Genomic DNA, 19524 nt, shown 5'->3' on the forward strand with positions numbered 1-19524 from the left:
GACTGCCTTCGGCTCAGGTCATGATCCTGGAGTCCCAGGATTGAGTCCCGCATCGGGCTCCCTGCTCAGCAGGGAGTCTGCTTCTCCCTCTGACCCTCCCCCCTCTCATGTGCTCTCTCTCTCTCACTGTCTCTCAAATAAATAAATAAAATCTTTAAAAAATAAATAAACAAACTGTAGTGGTTTCAACCCAGTATACTGATTTGAAATCCAATTAGTGTGGGGTAACCACCAGTTTCAAAACCAATGTCCTAAGCGATCACTTACTCCCCAATTCAAAACATCTCATTCAACTATTGCTGCCTTCAATACAGCCTGCCACTGCTCTAAATAATACACAATATAACTCACCTGCCTAAAAATATTAAGTGGCTTCCCAATATATCCTAGATAATAAAGTACCACCTCCTGCACAAAAAAATTTTTTTCCTTTAAAAAAAATGCTTATTAATAATCAACAGTTATCAAGATGCTATTCCTTCAAAAGCTGAGTATCTACTCTGCACCAAGTAGTACTACTAGTCACTGGGAGGTCAAAGCTGAAAAGGTATGATCTCTACCCTTAAGGAGTTTTTGTGGGAAAACAGACATGCCAACAAAGAGATACACGCAGAGGCGTGTGCGTGGCTCAGTTGGTTGAGCATCCGACTCTTTACTTTGGCTCTAGTCATATCTTAGGGTTGTGAGATCGAGTCCCACACTTGTTCGGAATCTGCTTGAGATTCTCTCCCTCTGCCCCTCCTCCCTCTCACTCTCTCTCAAATAAATAAATAAATAATCTTTTAAAAGAGAGAGATGACCATGCAAAAATAACATGTGCTTCAGCATCATCATGGAGATGGTTGCATTCTCTCTCTTTTTTTTTTAAGATTTTATTTATTTATTTGACAGAGACACAGCGAGAGAGGGAACACAAGCGGGGGTGGGTAGGAGAGGGAGAAGCAGCCTCCCGCTGAGCAGGGAGCCCGATGCAGGGCTCGATCCCAGGACCCTGGGACCATGACCCGAGCAGAAGGCAGACGCTTAATGACTTAGCCACCCAGGCACCCTGGAGATGGTTGCATTCTTAAGAAATCTCAAGCTACCAAAATTATATCACAGATTTTTTTTCTTTTTTTTTTTAAAGTAGGCTCCACACTCAGCAAAGAGCCCAATGTGAGGCTTGAACTCATGACCCAGAGATCAAGACCTCAACTGAGATCAAGAGTTGGACATTTAACCAACTTGAGCCACCCAGGCACCCCAGAAATGTTTTTTTTTCAATGGAGAAAGAAGACTTGAGGGTAGGGACCAAAATCCCAAACTTGAAATAACAAGTGGTTTGTTGACATAAAATTCAATAAAGGCACTTTAAGTACATAGCACTAAAACCCAAACAATCTTTGAAATATAATTTATAACTATGGGTGGTAATGTATTAAAGAACAGTTAGGAAACAATACAAATGATACTGCTCGTGGTGATAGGAGAAATAAGCCTTTAAGTCTGAAAATGCATTTCAAGGAACAAAGCGTTACCAATGTGAAACGCTGGGGTCCAAGCACTGTTGCCATTTTTCCATGACCTGCTAGTTTCTGGCTGCGAATGGTTTCTTAACTTTCCAATGAATGACAAAGGTCATGGAAATTTTGTCCCCTAATGAATGAACAATAGTCAACTCAAGATATAAAGGTTCAAGCTGTAAGAGAAATGCCAAAACCTGCCCCTATGAGATAGAATGAAAAGACGGTGAAGGTCTTGGTTTAAGGATGCCATGGAAAGGCAGTAGAGAAAGAGAGAAAAGTTGACAGGGATAGATATTATGGGTAGAAGGAATAGCCTATTCAAGGGCACAGAAGGATGTCTGAATAGGACAGGCTCAAGAACTACAGACAAATCAATAGTTAGTCTTTAAGGGAAAAATGGCAAAAGGTGAAGCTCTAGAGAAAGAAGCTGATATGCCCTTCACAAAAATTAGAACACAGTATTTTACATGCATACCTCCCAACCATGCATATCCATCACAACATCTGGCTACTGCTTTTCTTTTTTTTTTGAAACGTTCATACTTAAACCACATCTCCCAAACATTCTGTGTGAATAGGCAGAATTCCTAACATAGCTCTTCCTTTTAGTTATTTGGCTGGCTATCCACTCCACTCCTTTAGTTCTCATTCAGAAAAACAGGATTGTACTATAAACACTGCCCTAGCTCTTTACACTTAGGTATCTCCCACTTTTCAAAAGCTTGCATTAGGCCACTTTACTTTTATGAAAGACCTACATTAGTACTTCTTTTCACTAACCCAAGGAAATCCGAAGACTTTTCACTCATTAAGAAAAAAAGGCAAAAGGCAAAAATAGCATTCAGCATTTGTTTTGCAGTGAGCCATTTCAGAAGCAGTGCACTCCCAAGCACTGAGAGCGGCACTCCCAAGCTCCTTCCCTGGGGATTACAATCAGCATCTCAGCGTCAAGCCACATAGGTCTGAACTGTGTCTGTGAGCATCTTGCTCCATCTTGATTTATTTTGTGCCTGCATTAGCAAGATGTGTCCTAAGGTATCATAGCTTAAGGGAGATTATTTCTGGGGTCTGGAAACACTCAGAATTTTTTCTAAATAAATTAAATGGTAATTGTTTCTTCACTTTAAGCCCTTCTGGCTTACGAACAGCTTCACAGGAACGCTCTAATTTTGCATAGTGGGAAAAGCTGTAATTCTAAAAGAAGTGTTAATAATCCATAATTTAGCCACTGCCCTATTGGTTATGCTATTGACACTATTTAAATCTGACCTTATGCACATGTAGAAATAGCTCTTCAAGCTGGATTCCTAGAACTGCACTTGCTGGGTCAAACCGTTTAAGCAATTTAAATTTTGATAGGTATTACACATGTTTATTATGAATCTACAATAGTATAGTAACAGTATGTTGTTAAAATTTTCTCAAGCCTTCACTAACACTTGATATTATCAATCTTTTTAGTTTCACCAACCTCAGGAGAGAAGTGATGTCTCACTGTGGTTTTATTTTGTAGTTCCCCAAAAAACTAAAGTGTATTACCATTTTCATGTGTTCATTGGCCATTTGTATGCCTTTTTTTTTTTAATTTAATTTATTTATTTGAGAGAGAGAGTACAAGCAGGGGGGAGGAGCAGAGGGAGAGGGAGAAGCAGACTCCCCACTGAGCAGGGATCCTGACTCGGGGCTCGATCCCAGGGTACTGGGATCGTGACCTGAGCCAAAGGCAGACACTTGACTGAGCCATCCAGGCACCCCTGTATGCCTTTTTCTGATTCTTATCTGCTTCTATCACTTTCCCTTTTTCAAATTAAGTGTTACATGTTTTGTTTCTTTCCTGATGCATATTCCTGATGGTGAACTCTTCCAGTAGATGATGGGAAGCCATTTATTAGAATTCCAGGTAGGAGACTGGTATTATTAGATCTGAATGTTAAAAAGCTCTCTGGAGGCACTGTGGAACACAAATTGGAGAGAGGAAGACTGGAGAAAAGTGAATGTGATGATGGCAATGTCATTCGACCTTTGAGAGTTGGGAAGGGGAGACTGGTATAATTAGTTATTGTGCCTCATGAAACTCTGACCAAAATAATACTTCGTTCCAACCACTGGGCAAAACCAAGTAGGTTATTTGGGAAAAACAAAATACAAGAGAATTATGTTTACATTTTAAAACATAATTGTATTCTTAAAACATGCCTGACACACAGTGGGCACTAAATAAATATTTAACAAACTGATAGGAGTTCTGAAGAGCTGTACTTGTATCTCAATCACCCAAAACAAAACACTGCATTAGGTATAGTTGCATACATTGGATAAATATTTAATAAATACAACATATAAATTGCTGTATATGACTTATATAAACAAACATTATTGGATAAGTTGTAGCAAAACAGATCAACCTTACCTGCTAATATTCTGTACTTTATGCCATGTCAGTTTTGACTCTAATTTTCTGTGTGCAAGAGCAATCACACGGAAGCCCTGTTTAGTGTAATCTTCCAAAACTTTTTCAAAATCAACAGGAACTTTTAAAAAGGAAAAAATAAATGTCATTGTTAAAATTGCAAATACAAGCTCACACAAATACCAGAATTTCACTCAAAGCCTAGTTGCTTCCTTACCTGTTTCAGGTTTACAAAGACTGGCAATGACCTCAGGTGCTCCTTTCATGTAGGCATCCATCTTCTTATCCCCTAGCACCCTTGCAACCACACTCATACGTTGCAAAGCAGAAGAAAATGGGAACTGGCGGACAATCCCTATCTCATAAATAGCCTATGTGATTTCAAAAGATGCACAAAGCATTTACTATTTTTTTAGAATTAAAGCAAGTACACTTAAGTAACAAGTAAACTTTCTTTACTTACTGGAAGTTCAAACAGCTCCTAAAAGTAAAACAAAGGGAGAAGAATAAAGAAGCAGTAGTACAGATTAGGTCCATTAACATACTCAAGTTTAAAAAAAAAAAACTTGATACATCTGCAAAACATTACTTAAAAAATTGCAAGGAGCTTTGATTATTTCAAAGTCAGGTTTCAAGACTGCTTCTCTACTACCTCTCATTTAATAAAAATATATCCTTGAATATTTTCAAATATTTTGCTATCCTAAAATGTTAACATATTAAGTACTAAAATAAACTAAGGGGGAACATGATTTGATATTCACCTAAAAATAAAGCCTTTCACATATTCTTTTTACTGAATCCTAAGAATACAGTTTCAATTTAAAAGGATTAACCACCATGTACCTAAATCACAAGGCACTAAGCTGCTCAATAAATAGGAAGGAAAAGTAATGTAATGAGAATTAAATCTTAATTAATGTTTTATACAACTAGGGCCTGCAATACACCAGGTGTGTAGTTTTGGATAAATGCATTTAAAATATGCATATCTGCGTAAGAGTTAAATAAAGGACATGTGATTTCATCTTCTAGCAACATTTCAAAATGAGGATTAAGCATGAGCATCAACAGTATTATCCAACTTCACGTGATTTCGTACCATTTCTTGGTTTCCTGCAGGTGTGGATTCAGGAAGCAGCTGTTTCGCAGGACGAACCACAGTGGGCATAATTCGATTATGAAGTGCTGTTTCCTCTTCAGTTGCTTCTTCCAGAATCTGAAAGGAAAATACCCAACACATTACTTCATAAAATTCAATTCACTCGTTCTACTTTAAAAACAAAACAAAACAAAAAACATTATGGCTATCTTCAGTAATAAAAAAAAAAAAAAGTCAGTGCCCAAGGAATAAATGAGCACTACTAGATCATTAATATAAGTAGAGTAAAATTTAAGCAAACTTAAAAGTCCTGGCAACCCACGGAAAAATGAGAAGCAGAGGTTAGAAGTGGAATACAGAACCAGAAAGGGGCGCCTGGGTGGCTCAGATGGTTAGGCATCTGCCTTCGGCTCAGGTCCTGATCCCAGGGTCCTGGGATTGAGCCCCGCATCAGGCTCCCTGCTCTGTGGGGTGTCTGCTTCTCCCCCTCCATCCTGCTCGAGCTCTCTCTTACTATCTCTGTCTCTCTCAAATAAATAAATACTAAAAAAAAAAAAGAACCAGAGAAACAGAGAAAAACTTCTCATTTTGCTTACAACCTGCTGATCTAGACAATCTTGGCAAAAAACAGAAGATTCTTGCAATACCAAAAACGTTCAGTCTATCACCCAAGGATTATTTTCTGCTACCAGGAAAGGATTCAGATGGCAGAGTAGTAGGGGGATGCTGAGCTGGCCTCGTCCCTCGAACACAGCCAGATCAACATCCAACTATTCTGAACAAGTAGGAATACGATCTAGGATTAAGAAAACAATCTGCACAGGGGCGCCTGGGTGGCTCAGTTGGTTAAGCGACTGCCTTTGGCTCAAGTCATGATCCCAGGGTCCTGGGATTGAGCCCCACATCGGGCTCCCTGCTTGGTGGGAAGCCTGCTTCTCCCTCTCCCACTCCCCCTGCTTGTGTTCCCTCTCTCGCTGTCTCTCTGTCAAATAAATAAATAAAATCTTTGTGGGGGGGGGGAGAAAACAATCTGCACAGGGTGCCTGGGTGGCTCAGTTGGTTAAGCGACTGCCTTCGGCTCAGGTCATGATCCTGGAGTACCGGGATCGAGTCCCGCATCGGGCTCCCTGCTCAGCAGGGAGTCTGCTTCTCCCTGACCCTCCCCCCCTTAACGTGCTCTCTCTAATAAATAAAATCTTATTAAAAAAAAAAAACAATCTGCACAGTTGGAGGGAGAGGACGTGGCAGATGTGAGGTTTGGAGCCATGAACTGGGGGAGAGGAAAGCCAAGGGGACCCAAAGGGAAGGGAACCCTTTTCATGGGTCAAAGTCAGGAAGAGAGAGAGAGTGGGAAAGGACGCAGCAGGTGGGAAGCACACAATAAGCCGAGGTGAGGAGATCCCCCGGGTCACATGTGGGAGAGATCACTCCCCCTTCCCATCGTACATTTGGAAGAACATATTTTGCCTCTCCAAGGACAAAAGGCCAGCTGGTAGCCACTGAGCAGAGCTCAACAGCAGGGACAGAGGTGTGCACAGAGGGCAGATAACCTTGTAGCAGCTTTTCACTGTGAGCCACAATAGACCTAAACCACCAAGTGCAGGTAACCTGGCCGCTGCTTTTCGCTGTCTGCCACAATAGATTCAGCCTCTGTGCGACTGCTCTTCTGGGACACAACAGAGTAGGGGACTGAGTTGCGGCTTTTCGCTGTACGTCACAATAAACTCTAGCAGGCATGTATTAACTGGGTGACTACTTTTCTGGGAGAGGATGGTGCTGGGCACGCCACGAGTTTCTCCTCTGGCGTAGGGGAGTGGGCCTGTATCTTGCCAGGCCCTTTAAAACTTGGGAGTTTTGAATCCCAGCCACCGGGCAGAGATAAAATACAGAAGATCTGTGGCACCAGGCATACCAACAGCCAGGGGACAGGTCAAGAACAGGGAAATGACAAAGGCCCGGGACACAAGAGATTTTTTTTTTTAAGATTTTATTTATTCATTTGTCAGAGAGAGAGAGAGAGAGCGCACACACACAAGCAGGGGGAGAAGCAGGCTCCCCGCGGAGCAGGGAGCCCGACAGGGAACTCGATCCCAGAACCCTGGGATCAAGACCCAAGCCGAAGGCAGACGCCCAACCGAGCCACCCAGGCATCCCGAGATTATCTGCTTTTTTGAGAGGGCCTCCTGAACAGCGGTGGCCAGGAGTTCCCCTCCCCAGGGACAAGAGGGTAGGATGATGCCATATTCTTCCTCCTCCACCATCCATCCCTCCGCGCCCCCCACCCCAAGCTCAGTCAGACTTCAGAGAGAAGCACGGCACCTCCCTGGAGGCTGGAGTCCCCTACACTAAAGGTGCCCCTGGCCTGGCAGGGGCATCTTTATAAGGGCAAGTCAGCTTGTAAACCAGCACAGCAGGCCTCTCCCTCAGAAGACCAACACTGGCCTCCGCATGTACCAAGTCTACTGATAAAAGAGTACTCCAAAATGTCAGCTTCTGGTGGAAACAGGACCAGGCTTGCTTCTTTTTTTTCTCCTTAATTTTTTAAATGTTTTGTTTTTCCATTTCTACTTTTTTATCTTTTACTTTATATGTATATTTTTTTTCTTTTTCTTTTCTCTTTATCTTTTTTTGGGGGGTATCAGGCTTATAAATTTTTTGTTCATTTGTTGGTTTGTCTCCTTCTAGCTTATTTTTCAGAACAGGCCTCTTATTTTTTTTTCTCTTTTCTTCTTTCCTTACTTTTTTCCTTCTTTCTTTCTCATTCTTTGGAATCAGGCTTATAGTTTGTTGTCTGTTTGCATTTCTGTTCCTTTTCTCTTGTCCTGGATCAGGCTTTTCTTTCTTTTCAAATTAACAAACAAATCAAAGCACAGCAAATTAAAGATCCAAACACTCCCCGCTACAAGCAAAGAACTCCGTAGAGGACAGACCAGTGGGAAAGAGCAGCCAAAACACAACAGTAGAGTGCACACAGCATACACCAGAAACACTTCCTGACATTTTTGTTATTTTTTTTTAAGATTTTATTTATTTGAGAGAGAGAGCACAAGCAGGGGGAGGGGCAGAGAGAGAGGGAGAAGCAGACTCCCTGCTGAGCAGGGAGCCAGATGCTGGCTCAATCCCAGGACCCTGAGATCTGAACCAAAGCAGCCGCTTAATTGACTGAGCCACCCAGGCGCCCCTTCTTGTTGTTATTGTTGTTGTTGTTTTTCTTCTTTTCTTTTCTGGACAAAATGAGAAGATGGAGAAATTTACCCCAAAAGAAAGAAAAAGAGATAGTACTCATAACCACCCAGGGATTTAATCAATATGGACGTAACTAAGATGTCTAACATAACTAGAAATTAAAACAATTATAAAGATACTAGCTGGGCTTGAAAAAAGCACAGAAGACACTAGAGAATCCCTTACTATACAGATAAAAGAACTAAAATCCAGTCAGGCCAAGATTAAAAATGCTATAACCAAGATGCAGTCCCAAGCGGAGGCCACAAAAATGAGGATGAACAAAGCTGTGATATATAAGATAAAATTATGGAAAATAATGAAGCTGAAGAGAAGAGGGAAATAGAACTATTAGATCACAAAGGAAGACTTAGGGAATTCATTGATTCCATAAAGCAAAATAATAGCCATATTATAGGGGTCCCAGAAGAAGAAGAGCAGGAGAAAGGGGCAGAAGGTTTACTTAAATTATAGTTGAGAACTTCCCTAATCTGGGGAAGGAAACAGGCATTCAAGTCCAAGAGGCACAGAGACCTCCCCTCAGAATCAACAAAAACAGATTACTAAAGTGAAACTTGCAAATTACAAAGCCATAAAGAGAAAATCCTGAAAGCAGCTCAAGACAAGAGGACACATAAGGCTGGCAGTAGACCTGTCCACAGAGACCTGGCAGACCAGAAAGGACTGGCATGATATAGTCAACATGCTGAATGGGAAAAATATGCAGCCAGGAATACTTTATATCCAGGAAGTCTTCATTCAGAATAGAAGGAAAGATAAAAGAGTTTCCAAGACGAACAAAAACTAAAGGAATTCGTGCACACTAAACCAGTCTTGCAAGAAATATTAAAGGGGACCCTTTAAGCAGAGAGACCAAAAGTAACAAAGACTAGAAAGGAACAGACACAATCTACAGGAACAGAGATTTTACAGGTAATACAAAAGTACTAAATTCATCTTTCTTTTTTTTTCTTTTAGAAAAAGGAAGTTTTATCCAACCAAAAGTTAGCATTAACTGCTTTCCCCAATGACAAATCTCTCCAATTATATATTTATAAAATTTAGCATTGTTAAAATTTATTCAAATCCTTCAATTACTGTTCTCTATTAGAGAATGTTCTGTTTCTTAGAGTTCCAAATGATGAAAGAGGTGGTAATCTGTTGAAAAAAGGTCAGATGAGTGTGATGGATATGGCAAAAGTTCTTGGCCCAATGCAGTCATTCCCTAGGGTGGTCTGGGATTTCAGTGGTCAAATGCTGTCATGGAAAAGTATAGGTCCATCCATATCTGATAACCAATGCAGAGTGCTTTTAGATCCATTTTTGATACATATAAATTCATATCTTTCAATAATTACTCTGAATGTAAATGGACTAAATGCTCCAATCAAAAGACATAGGATATCAGAATGGATTTAAAAAACAAGACCCATCGATATGCTGCTTACAAGAGACTCATTTTAGACCCAACGACACCTCCAGATTGAAAGTGAGCATTTATCATGCTAATGGACATCCAAAAGTAGCCATCCTTAAATTAGACAAACTAAATTTTAAACCAAAGACTGTAATAAGAGATGAAGGACATTATATCATAATAAAGGGGTCTATCCAGTAAGATCTAACAATTGCAAACATGTATGCCCCTAACTTGGAAAAGCAACCAAATATATAAATCAATTAATAACAAAATTAAAGAAATTCATTGATAATAATACAATAATAGTAGGGGACTTTAACACCCCACTCACAACAATGGACAGATCATCTAAGCAGAAGATCAACAAGGAAACAAGGGCTTTGAATGATACACTGGACCTGATGGACTTAACAGATATATACAGAGCATTTCATCCTAAAGCAGAATACATAATTTTTTTCAAGTGCACATGGAACATTCTCCAGAACAGATCACATACTGGGTCACAAATTAGGACTCAACTGGTACAAAAAGAGTGAGATCATACTATGTATATTTTCAGACCACAATGTTATGAAACTTGAAGTCAACCACAAGAAAAAATTTGGAAGGACCACAAATACATGGAGGTTAAAGAATAGCCTACTAAAAATGAATGGGTCAACCAGGAAATTAAAGAATTAAAAAATACATGGAAGCAAGTGAAAATGAAAACACAACAGTTCAAAACCTTTGGGATGCAGCAAAGGCAGGCCTACAAGGGTAGTATATAACAATACAGGCCTTCCTCAAGAAATAAGAAAGGTCTCAAAGACACAAACTAACCTCACACCTAAAAGAGCTGGAAAAAGAACAGCAAATAAATCCAGCTAAATCCAGCAGGAGAAGAGAAATAATAAAGATTAGACCAGAAATCAATAAAACTAGGAGCTGGCTCTTTAAAAGGATTAACAACATTGATAAACCCCTAGCCAGACTTATCAAAAAGAGAAAGGACCCAAATAAATAAAATCATGAATGAAAGAGGAGAGAGCACAACCACCACCAAAGAAATACAAACAATTATAAAAGAATATTATGAGCAATTATATGCCAACAAATTAGGCAATCTGGAAGAAATGAATAAATTCCTACAAATATATAAACTACCAAAACTGAAACAGGAAGAAACAAAACCTGAACAGAACCATAACCAGCAAGGAAACTGGATCAGTAATCAAAAATCTCCCAAAAAACAAGAGTCCAGGGTTGGATGGCTTCCCAGGGGAATTCTACCAAATATTTAAAGAAGAATTAATACCTATTCTTTTGAAACTGTTCCAAAAAATAGAAATGGAAGGAAAACCCAAACTCATTCTATGAAGCCAGCATTACCTTGATCCCAAAACCAAAGACCCCCACCAAAAAGGAGAATTATGGACTGATATCCCTGATGAACACGGAGGCAAAAATTCTCACCAAGATCCTAGCCAATAGGATTCAACAGTACATTAAAAGGATTATTCACCACAGTCAAGTGGGATTTATTCCTGGGCAAGGATGGTTCAACATCTGCAAATCAATCAACGGGATACATGACATTAATAAAAGATCAGAACCATATGGATCCTCTCAATAGCTGAAGAAAAAGCATCTGACAAAGTACAGCATCCTTTCTTGATAAAACCCTCCACAATGTAGGGATAGATAGAACATACCTCAACATCGTATAAGCCATATATATGTATGAAAGACCCACAGTTAATATCATCTTCAACAGGAAAAAACAGAGCTTTTTCCCCTAAGGTCAGGAACACGACAGGGATGTCCACTCTTACCACTGTTATTCAACAGAGTCCTAGCTTCAGCAATCAGACAACAAAAAGAAATAAAAGGCATCCAAATCAGCAAAGAAGAAGTCAAACTTTCATTCTTCACAGATGACTTGATACTCTATGTAGAAAACTCCAAAGATTCCAGGAAAACATTGCTAGAACTGATACATGAATTCAGCAAAGTGGCAGAATATAAAATCAATGCATAGAAGTCTGGTGCATTTCTATATAGTAACAATGAAGCAGCAGAAAGAGAAATCAAGGAATTGATCCCATTCACAATCGCACCAAAAACCGTAAGATACCTAGGAATAAATCTAACCAAAGAGTTAAAAAGATCTGTTCTCTGAAAACTATAGAACACTTATAAAAGAAACTGAGGAAGACGCAAAAAAATGGAAAAACATTCCATGCTCATGGATTGGAAGAACAAATATTGTTAAAATGTCTATAGTACCCAAAGCAATCTACACATTCACTGCAATTTCTATCAAAATACCACCAGCATTTTTCATAGAGCTGGAACAAACAATCCTACAATTTGTATGGAACCAGAAAAGACCCCGAGTAGCCAAAGGAATGTTGAAAAAGAAAACCAAAGCTGGAGGCATCACAATTCCAGACTTCAAGCTCTATTACAAAGATGTAATCATCAAGACAGAATAGGACTGGCACAAAAACAGACACATAAATCAATGGAACAGAATAGAGAGCTCAAAAATGGACCCTCAATTTTGTAGTCAACTAATCTTCACCAAGCAGGAAAGAATATCCAATGGAAAAAAGACAGTCTCTTCGACAAATGGTGTTGGGAAAATTGGACAGCCACATGCAGAAAAATGAAACTGGATCATTTTCTTACACCATACACAAAAATAAATTCAAAATGGATGAAAGACCTAAATGTGAGAGGAATCCATCAAAATCCTAGAGGAGAACAAGGCAGCAACCTCTCTGACCTCGGCCACAGCAACTTCTTGCTAGACACGTCTCCAGAGGCAAGTAAAAATGAACTATTGGGACTTCATCAAGATAAAAAGGTTTTGCACAGCAAAAGAAACAGTCAACAAAACCAAAAGGCAACCTACGGAATGGGAGAAGATACTCACAAACGTCTTATCAGATAAAGGGCTAGTATCCAAAATCTGTAAAGAACTCACCAAACTCAACACCCAAATCCAATCAAGATATGGGCAGAAGACAATGAACAGACATTTCTCCAAAGACACAAACGGCTAACAGACACATAAAAAAATGCTCAACATCACTGGACATCAGGGAAATACATACAAATCAAAACCACAATGAGATAATCCCACCTTCACACCAGTCAGAATGCCTAAAATTAACAACTCTGGAAATAACAGATGTTAGCGAGGATGTGGAGAAAGGGGAACCCTCTTACACTACTGGTGGAAATGCAAACTGGTGCAGCCGCTCTGGAAAACAGTATGGAGGTTCATCAAAAAATTAAAAATACAGCTATCCATCAAAAAATTAAAAATACAACTATCCAACTAGGTTGGATAGTTGCTAGCTATCCAACCTAGCAACTGCACTACTAGGTATTTATCCAAAGGATAAAAAAACAGTGGATCGGGGGAACATGTACCCCAATGTTCATAGCAGCAATGTCCACAATAACCAAAATATGGAAAGAGCCCAGATGTCCATCGACAGATGAACAGATCAAGAAAATGTGGTACACACACACACACACACACACACACACACACACACACACCCCAGAATATTACTCAGCCATCAGAAAGAATGAAATCTTGCCATTTGCAATGACATGGATGGAACTAGAGGGTACTATGCTAAGTGAAATAAGTCAGCACTGAGTGTTATGTGCAACTGATGAATCACTAAATTCTACCCCTGAAACTAATAATGCACTATATGTTAACTAAATTGGATTTAAATTAAAAAATAAAAGTACATGGAACTCAGATATGGTTAGTAGAACCGCTGGATTAAACACACACTGAGATACAAAGATTTGAGTTTAGTGTTTCAGACTGAACATTTCTGGTTAAGATACTACTACCCTAACTGCTTGAAATTTAATTTAAAAACACTTATTTTTGGCCAAAGAATTCCAGCAAAAACTTGTATTAAATACACATATGCAAGAAACAATAAACTAATTTAAATGATTGGGTAGGGAAGTGTGTCCAATTAGCCAACTGGATACAATTCTTTTTTTTTTTTAAAGATTTTATTTATTTATTTGAGAGAGAGAGAATGAGAGATAGAGAGCACGAGAGGGAAGATGGTCAGAGGGAGAAGCAGACTCCCCGCCGAGCAGGGAGCCCGATGCGGGACTCGATCCCGGGACTCCAGGATCATGACCTGAGCCTGGTTAGGCAGTAGCCTAACCAACTGAGCCACCCAGGCGCCCTGGATACAATTCTAAGACATGTTTTAACATCTCTGAAATTGAGATATATCTTATATGGCATCGATCACAGCACATAACAGCAGTGTGTGGTTATGTGGAAACATTCCATTGATACTTTGTGGTAAGATCAAGCATCAAGGCATCTCATAGTAAAAAAACATGCTATTATACAAACTTAATTATAAAGCCAGTTGTTTTTTTTTAAGACCCACAAACACTAAATCTACTGAAAATCTGTTCAGCTAGAGAAAATTTAGAGAACATCAAAATTGATCAGTCTTATTTTGCCTTACTCTTAAATTTTTCTCTGCAGGCCTTTTGGGAATTAAATTTGAAAGTATTTATTTTGGGCTATCAGAAGATGGCCAAACACTAATCCAGTCATTCATCTCCCTCCCTGTCAAAACATTAACCAAATACAAAATAAATAAATAAACCTACAGAAGTAAACAGAAAGTAAAAAGAGGAAAAGGATTTCAAATATAAAAGGCAAACTGAAACATATTGATGGATATAGCAACAGCTCAGAGTAAACACAGGCAGACATATAGGAGGTATATTTCTTAACAGCCAGAATAGTGGAGCTAAGCAAAAAAAAAAAAAAAAACAAAAAAGAAAACCAGGGGTCACTGTCTATAGAGATATGAACTACCTACCTGAGAGGAAGGCTGCTAATGTGAAGGTCAGCACTCCAGAACACAGCTCTGCCCAGGCAAGCACTGTGGGAGCAGATGAGGAGAGCAACCTAAAATGCTAACTCTGCAACTCTGGACTGAGCCATGCCCGCTGAAGAGACTTCACCCTCTGCACACAGTGAGCTCCCCTTGGTCAGCCTTTCCTCTCAGGGGAGGCACATCTCAAGAAAAAAGACTAACACACTATAGGCAAGGATAAAAACCTGACTGGGGGTGCCTGAGTGGCTCAGTCATTAAGTGTCTGCCTTTGGCTCAGGTCATGATCCCAGGGACCTGGGATCGAGGCCCGCATCGGGCTCCCTGCTCCGCGGGAAGCCTGCTTCTCCCTCTCCCACTCCCACTGCTTGTGTTCCCTCTCTAGCTGTGTCTCTCTCTGTCAAATAAATAAATAAAATCTTAAAAAAAAAAAAAAAAAACCTGACTGTAGCTACCCAGAATTATCAAATCAAACCAAACCTTCATTCTTAAATATGGAAGTACCATCCAGATGTATAACGAAAACCAAAAGCATGAAGGAAAAAAACCAAGTATAGGGAGGGAAAAAGAAAACTGACCCAGAGAAAATAATTAATTCAGAAACCAGGAGAGAACTTTAAAAACAAAGTTATTATTGCATCTGTGAAAGAACTCAATGCTGTGAAATGGTAACCAGAAAACACAGCAAGCACTAAATTAAAATGATCAATGACAACAAATACAAAGCTATAAACAAATAAGTGTGTGTGTGTGTGTGTGTGTGTGTAAACACAGAAAGTAGAAAATGGGGACAAAAGAACACTGAAGACACACGGCTGGCTATACTTTTCACCTATGGTCAACAATTGTTGCTGCTAAAGATCATCTTACTGACTCAAGCCCACTACCCCATGCTGGTGATAGCCAGTTTCTGTTATAAACATAAAGCAGGCGCGTGAGCAGGTCATCCTCTATTAAAGGTATTTAAGTGAGTTAATTTAACTAAAACAGACACTTTTTTACAGAACTATATAACTTTTTCCAGTGATGTATCTTTAGAAATTCCACAGTTCCTTTAATGGTACGAGATAGACTTGTCATCAAAACAACTAGCAGAAACAATCTCCTTCTGCAAGGTAATTTTTACTATTATTTTCCTTAAAGTTACTTGTGCTTTAAAATATTGAACTTACCCATCCAATGGCTTCAAACATTTTCAAATCAAGGGGATCACCAGAAAGCACTCCTTCAATCTTTGTGAGTGAATGACAAGTAGCCATACAAGCAACAAACTGAGACTTTACCAGTATCTCATTGCAAACATTTTCTTCTGGCAAAAGGAAACTAAATAGAAAATGCACTGAATTAGATTCATAAATCCCAAGACAATAAATATTCTATACATACTCAGGTTTTATAAAATTAAAAAATGGAAATAAAATGTTTCCATTTTCTCTATAGTTTTTGGCATTCAAAAACGTTTTCTTCCATGTAAATTATACATAACTAAAATACCACATTACCTAAGATTCTGAATAACTACACTAGACAAACCAACACAGAACATACTAGATACCAAATAATAATTAAAACTCCTGCCTATGGGCATATGATAGGTAAGAATACATAAAAATCTCTTTTGTAAAAACACAAAATGAATGTGTTAACACATAATCTTTTCAAGGGGAAACCAAGCTCATAATCAAGAAAAGGAAATGTTCAAGTGCCAGAAATGGAAGGAAAGGAAAACCAGAGGAGTGTGAACCTGAGTGATGCTGACTGCCTGAGGGAGAAGGAAGAAGGGAAGGGAGCCAAGTCAGTGCCCTAAGGCCCCGGGGCTTTAATACCCACACAGAAACAGAAGACAAAGTCCTGGCCAGGTATAAAGTGGGGAGTTCACACTGAGAGGATCTCTTTCACTAAAAATAGCAGTGCTCTTGAAGAGCATCCTTGGAAAAAAGGATATACTACATAAAAGAATGGAGCATCTTGGAAAAAGAATATATGAAAAATAATTTACCTACAGACCCAAAGGCATAACTAAGAATAAGCTTATCTCTTTTTTCCCCCCACCCAAGGTTCAAGAAAATAGTTAGTATCTGTACAATACTTATTAAGCGCTAGGCACTGTTCTACTAACTTTAAACATATCTGATTCATGTCCTCCTCACACCACAGGAAGATGTTTTACTGTCCCCATCTTATGGATGAGGAAACTGAAACAGAAGGCGAAGTAAGTTTCCAAGGTTACACAACACCGTTAAGTGGCAGAGCAAGGATTCAAACACAGAAGGTCTGGCTTTAGGGCCTCGACTCCGAACCATGACACTACTCAGGATAGGATCCGGGTTTGAATACACACTGCTGCAGGTCCAGAAATCCTCAGGTTATGAAAGTAACATGAGAGCTCATCTGGCACTACTGATACCACTCTTGGCCAAGCACAGTCAAAACTCTCCATAGAGGAGCTCCCACAACACAACCACAAAGAAATCTCACAGAAAAATCCTGCTAAGCCTAAGTCCATAATTTAAAAATGCACTGGGAAACATTCCCATGGCTCAAAAGACACAACAAAGACAGAATTAGAATCCCATAAATTTGAGATAATAGAATGGCAGTCTGAAAGAGTGCAAAAAAAGGCACCTTTAAATTAAAGACTTAGAAAAAGAACAAGATACCATGGGGGGAAAGGAGGAGAGGCAGCCTTGGAAAGAACCAAATGCAGTTTCCTTTTTGACCTATGGTCAGGATTCCCAGATGGAGAAAACAAAGAATGGAGGAAAGGTCATAATTAATAAATAAATAAAGAAATAATAAATAAATAAATAAATAAGGAAAAAAGCTGCAATTCTTCCAGAATTTAAGAAAAGCATGAATCTTTGGAGTCAAGAAGCAAATGAGTCCTACACAAATAAAAAGAGACTGCAAAAATCAAGGATAAGGAAGTACTCTTAAAACAACAATAAGAAAAGGAGTAGGGAGAAACGGAATCACACCATCAAAGCGCTGAGAGAACAGCTGACACCCTGGAAAGCTATGCAGCTATGCCGTCCTTCAAAAGTGAAAATGGAAAAATAAAACTAACAAATGTAGCTGCAGAAGAGGGCAGTGCAGTCTAGGGGAGTGGGACAGAAGCAGCAGTGGTTGGCAAAGATAGTCCTGAACCTAGGGAATCTCAGCATGCAGACAGTATAAAACCTAAGTCTTAATCATAAAATGCTGTGCAACAAATACATATAAATAAGGGAGGGGAATAATAAAAAAAGTACTCTACAATCCATGGGTTTCCTGGGGGGTTTAGAAACCCAGTGAAGACACCCATGAACTTTACACTCTAAATACAACCATTAAATAGTTTAAGGACAAGCAGTAAAAGATTAAAATGTATAAATTCTGAGAAAATGTACGAAAATATGAGAAATTTGAGAAAATGTGTGTGTGAACTGGGGCAAGAATTGCAGAAATAAGTTCCAATATATCTGAAATTACAAATGTGAATACAATGGCACAGAAAGATTAAAAAGTAAAGCAATGGAAAAGAAAACACACTCAGCAAACATTAGACCAAAGAAAGCTAGTATGTGTAACCACAGAAATATAAGATGAAATGGAATTGAAGGCAGAATGCATTAGGGAGAAATAAGGTCACAATGTCACAACACTATTTATCAAGAAGATGTAACAACTCTGAAATTACATCAACCAAACAATATTCTCTCCAACTATAAACCTAAAACCCACAGACTTCTGAGGGGGGGGAAATTACATAAACACAACTACTAAGCCATCAAAAGACAACAAAACAAAAGTAAAAAGACAGACTGCTGGAATATTTTTGCAGTGCATAGTACTGAAAAAGATTACCACCCAAAAATACAAAGGACTTTGGTAATAAATTAGTAAGATAAAGACTAGGAACACAAAAGAAAAACCGTGTCAAGGTATAAACTGACAATACACAGAAGAACGCTAAATGACCATCCTTCCAAAAAGGTGAAAATAAGATCAGCTTATTAAGTACTGAGGAAACTGCAAAGAGCCACAATGAAAGACCATTTTGTATCTATCCACGTGGCAATAATGAGAACTCTGACAATACTAAGTTTGGCAAGCCTGGAGCAACAGGATCTCATTCGTACTGAAGGAGAAAGTATGAGCAGCAGCACTTAGAGAGTAACTAGGCAGTCCCTACTAAACCTGTAGCCATGCAGGTGCTATATAACCCAGCACTGACATCTTTAAGAAGCTAGTTTACTGAAACTCAACCACATGCTCACCAGGAGTTGTGTAGAAGAACTGCAACTGCAGCCCTAGTTGTGAAAGGGGAAAGGGAGAAAACAATGAAATTGCCCCTTCATAGAAGAGATACTATGGTTTAATCCTATCATGGAATATTAAACAATAGTTATGATTAATAAATTAGATCTATACATACCAACCTGGATAAATCTTGAAAACAATGTTAAAGAGGCAAAGAAACAGCAAAAACATGTACGGTATATCAGTTACAAATGTTTATTTACAGATAGGTCTTGTTTAGAGACAGATGTATATGTAGAGAAAATATAAAAACATGCAAAGATAATAATAGAACACTTCAGAATGATCGTAGGGATACATTAAGACTTGAGCAGTATCTGCGATATTTTAAATCTTTTAAAAGAGATCTGAGCCAATATGCAAAATGTCAACTGTTTAATCTTGGTGTTGGGTACACAGCTGTCCTATTACTTTACGGTTGAATGTTTCATATATTAAGATACTTATTAAGTAATAACTAATAAATGATCAAATCTAGCTAATATTTACCGTGTATTTTCCACTCGTTGAATCCCCCAAAGATCTAAACCATCTTCAGTAAGAGTTCCAGTCTTTAAAAAAAAAAAGCACACATGTACAAAGTATGAATAATGCCTCCAAAAACAGAAATCACAAAAAGTTACGCTACATATACATAATAAAATAGAATACAGCTGTCAACAAAGGAA

General features: G+C 38.9%; 1 protein-coding gene across 7 annotated transcripts in view; it reads right to left on the bottom strand.

Moving 5' to 3' along the window:
- Positions 1–19524, bottom strand: part of ATP13A3 (ATPase 13A3) — a 95007-nt gene that overhangs the window by 30622 nt on the left and 44861 nt on the right. For 4 of the 7 annotated variants that reach the window (XM_027587790.2, XM_027587791.2, XM_027587788.2 and 1 more), the window contains 7 exons: positions 19346–19407; positions 18814–18846; positions 15727–15877; positions 5018–5134; positions 4379–4396; positions 4133–4286; positions 3916–4036 (listed from right to left, as the gene is read on the bottom strand). In XM_027587790.2, coding sequence (XP_027443591.1) covers positions 3916–4036; positions 4133–4286; positions 4379–4396; positions 5018–5134; positions 15727–15877; positions 18814–18846; positions 19346–19407 — 656 coding nt within the window. The remainder of the gene's footprint in view (positions 1–3915; positions 4037–4132; positions 4287–4378; positions 4397–5017; positions 5135–15726; positions 15878–18813; positions 18847–19345; positions 19408–19524) is intronic. The other 3 variants (XM_027587792.2, XM_027587789.2, XM_035724970.1) reach the window with 1 other exon arrangement.

Source organism: Zalophus californianus, chromosome 1 (assembly GCF_009762305.2).
Source record: "Zalophus californianus isolate mZalCal1 chromosome 1, mZalCal1.pri.v2, whole genome shotgun sequence".
In the NCBI taxonomy this organism is placed as follows: domain Eukaryota; kingdom Metazoa; phylum Chordata; class Mammalia; order Carnivora; family Otariidae; genus Zalophus; species Zalophus californianus.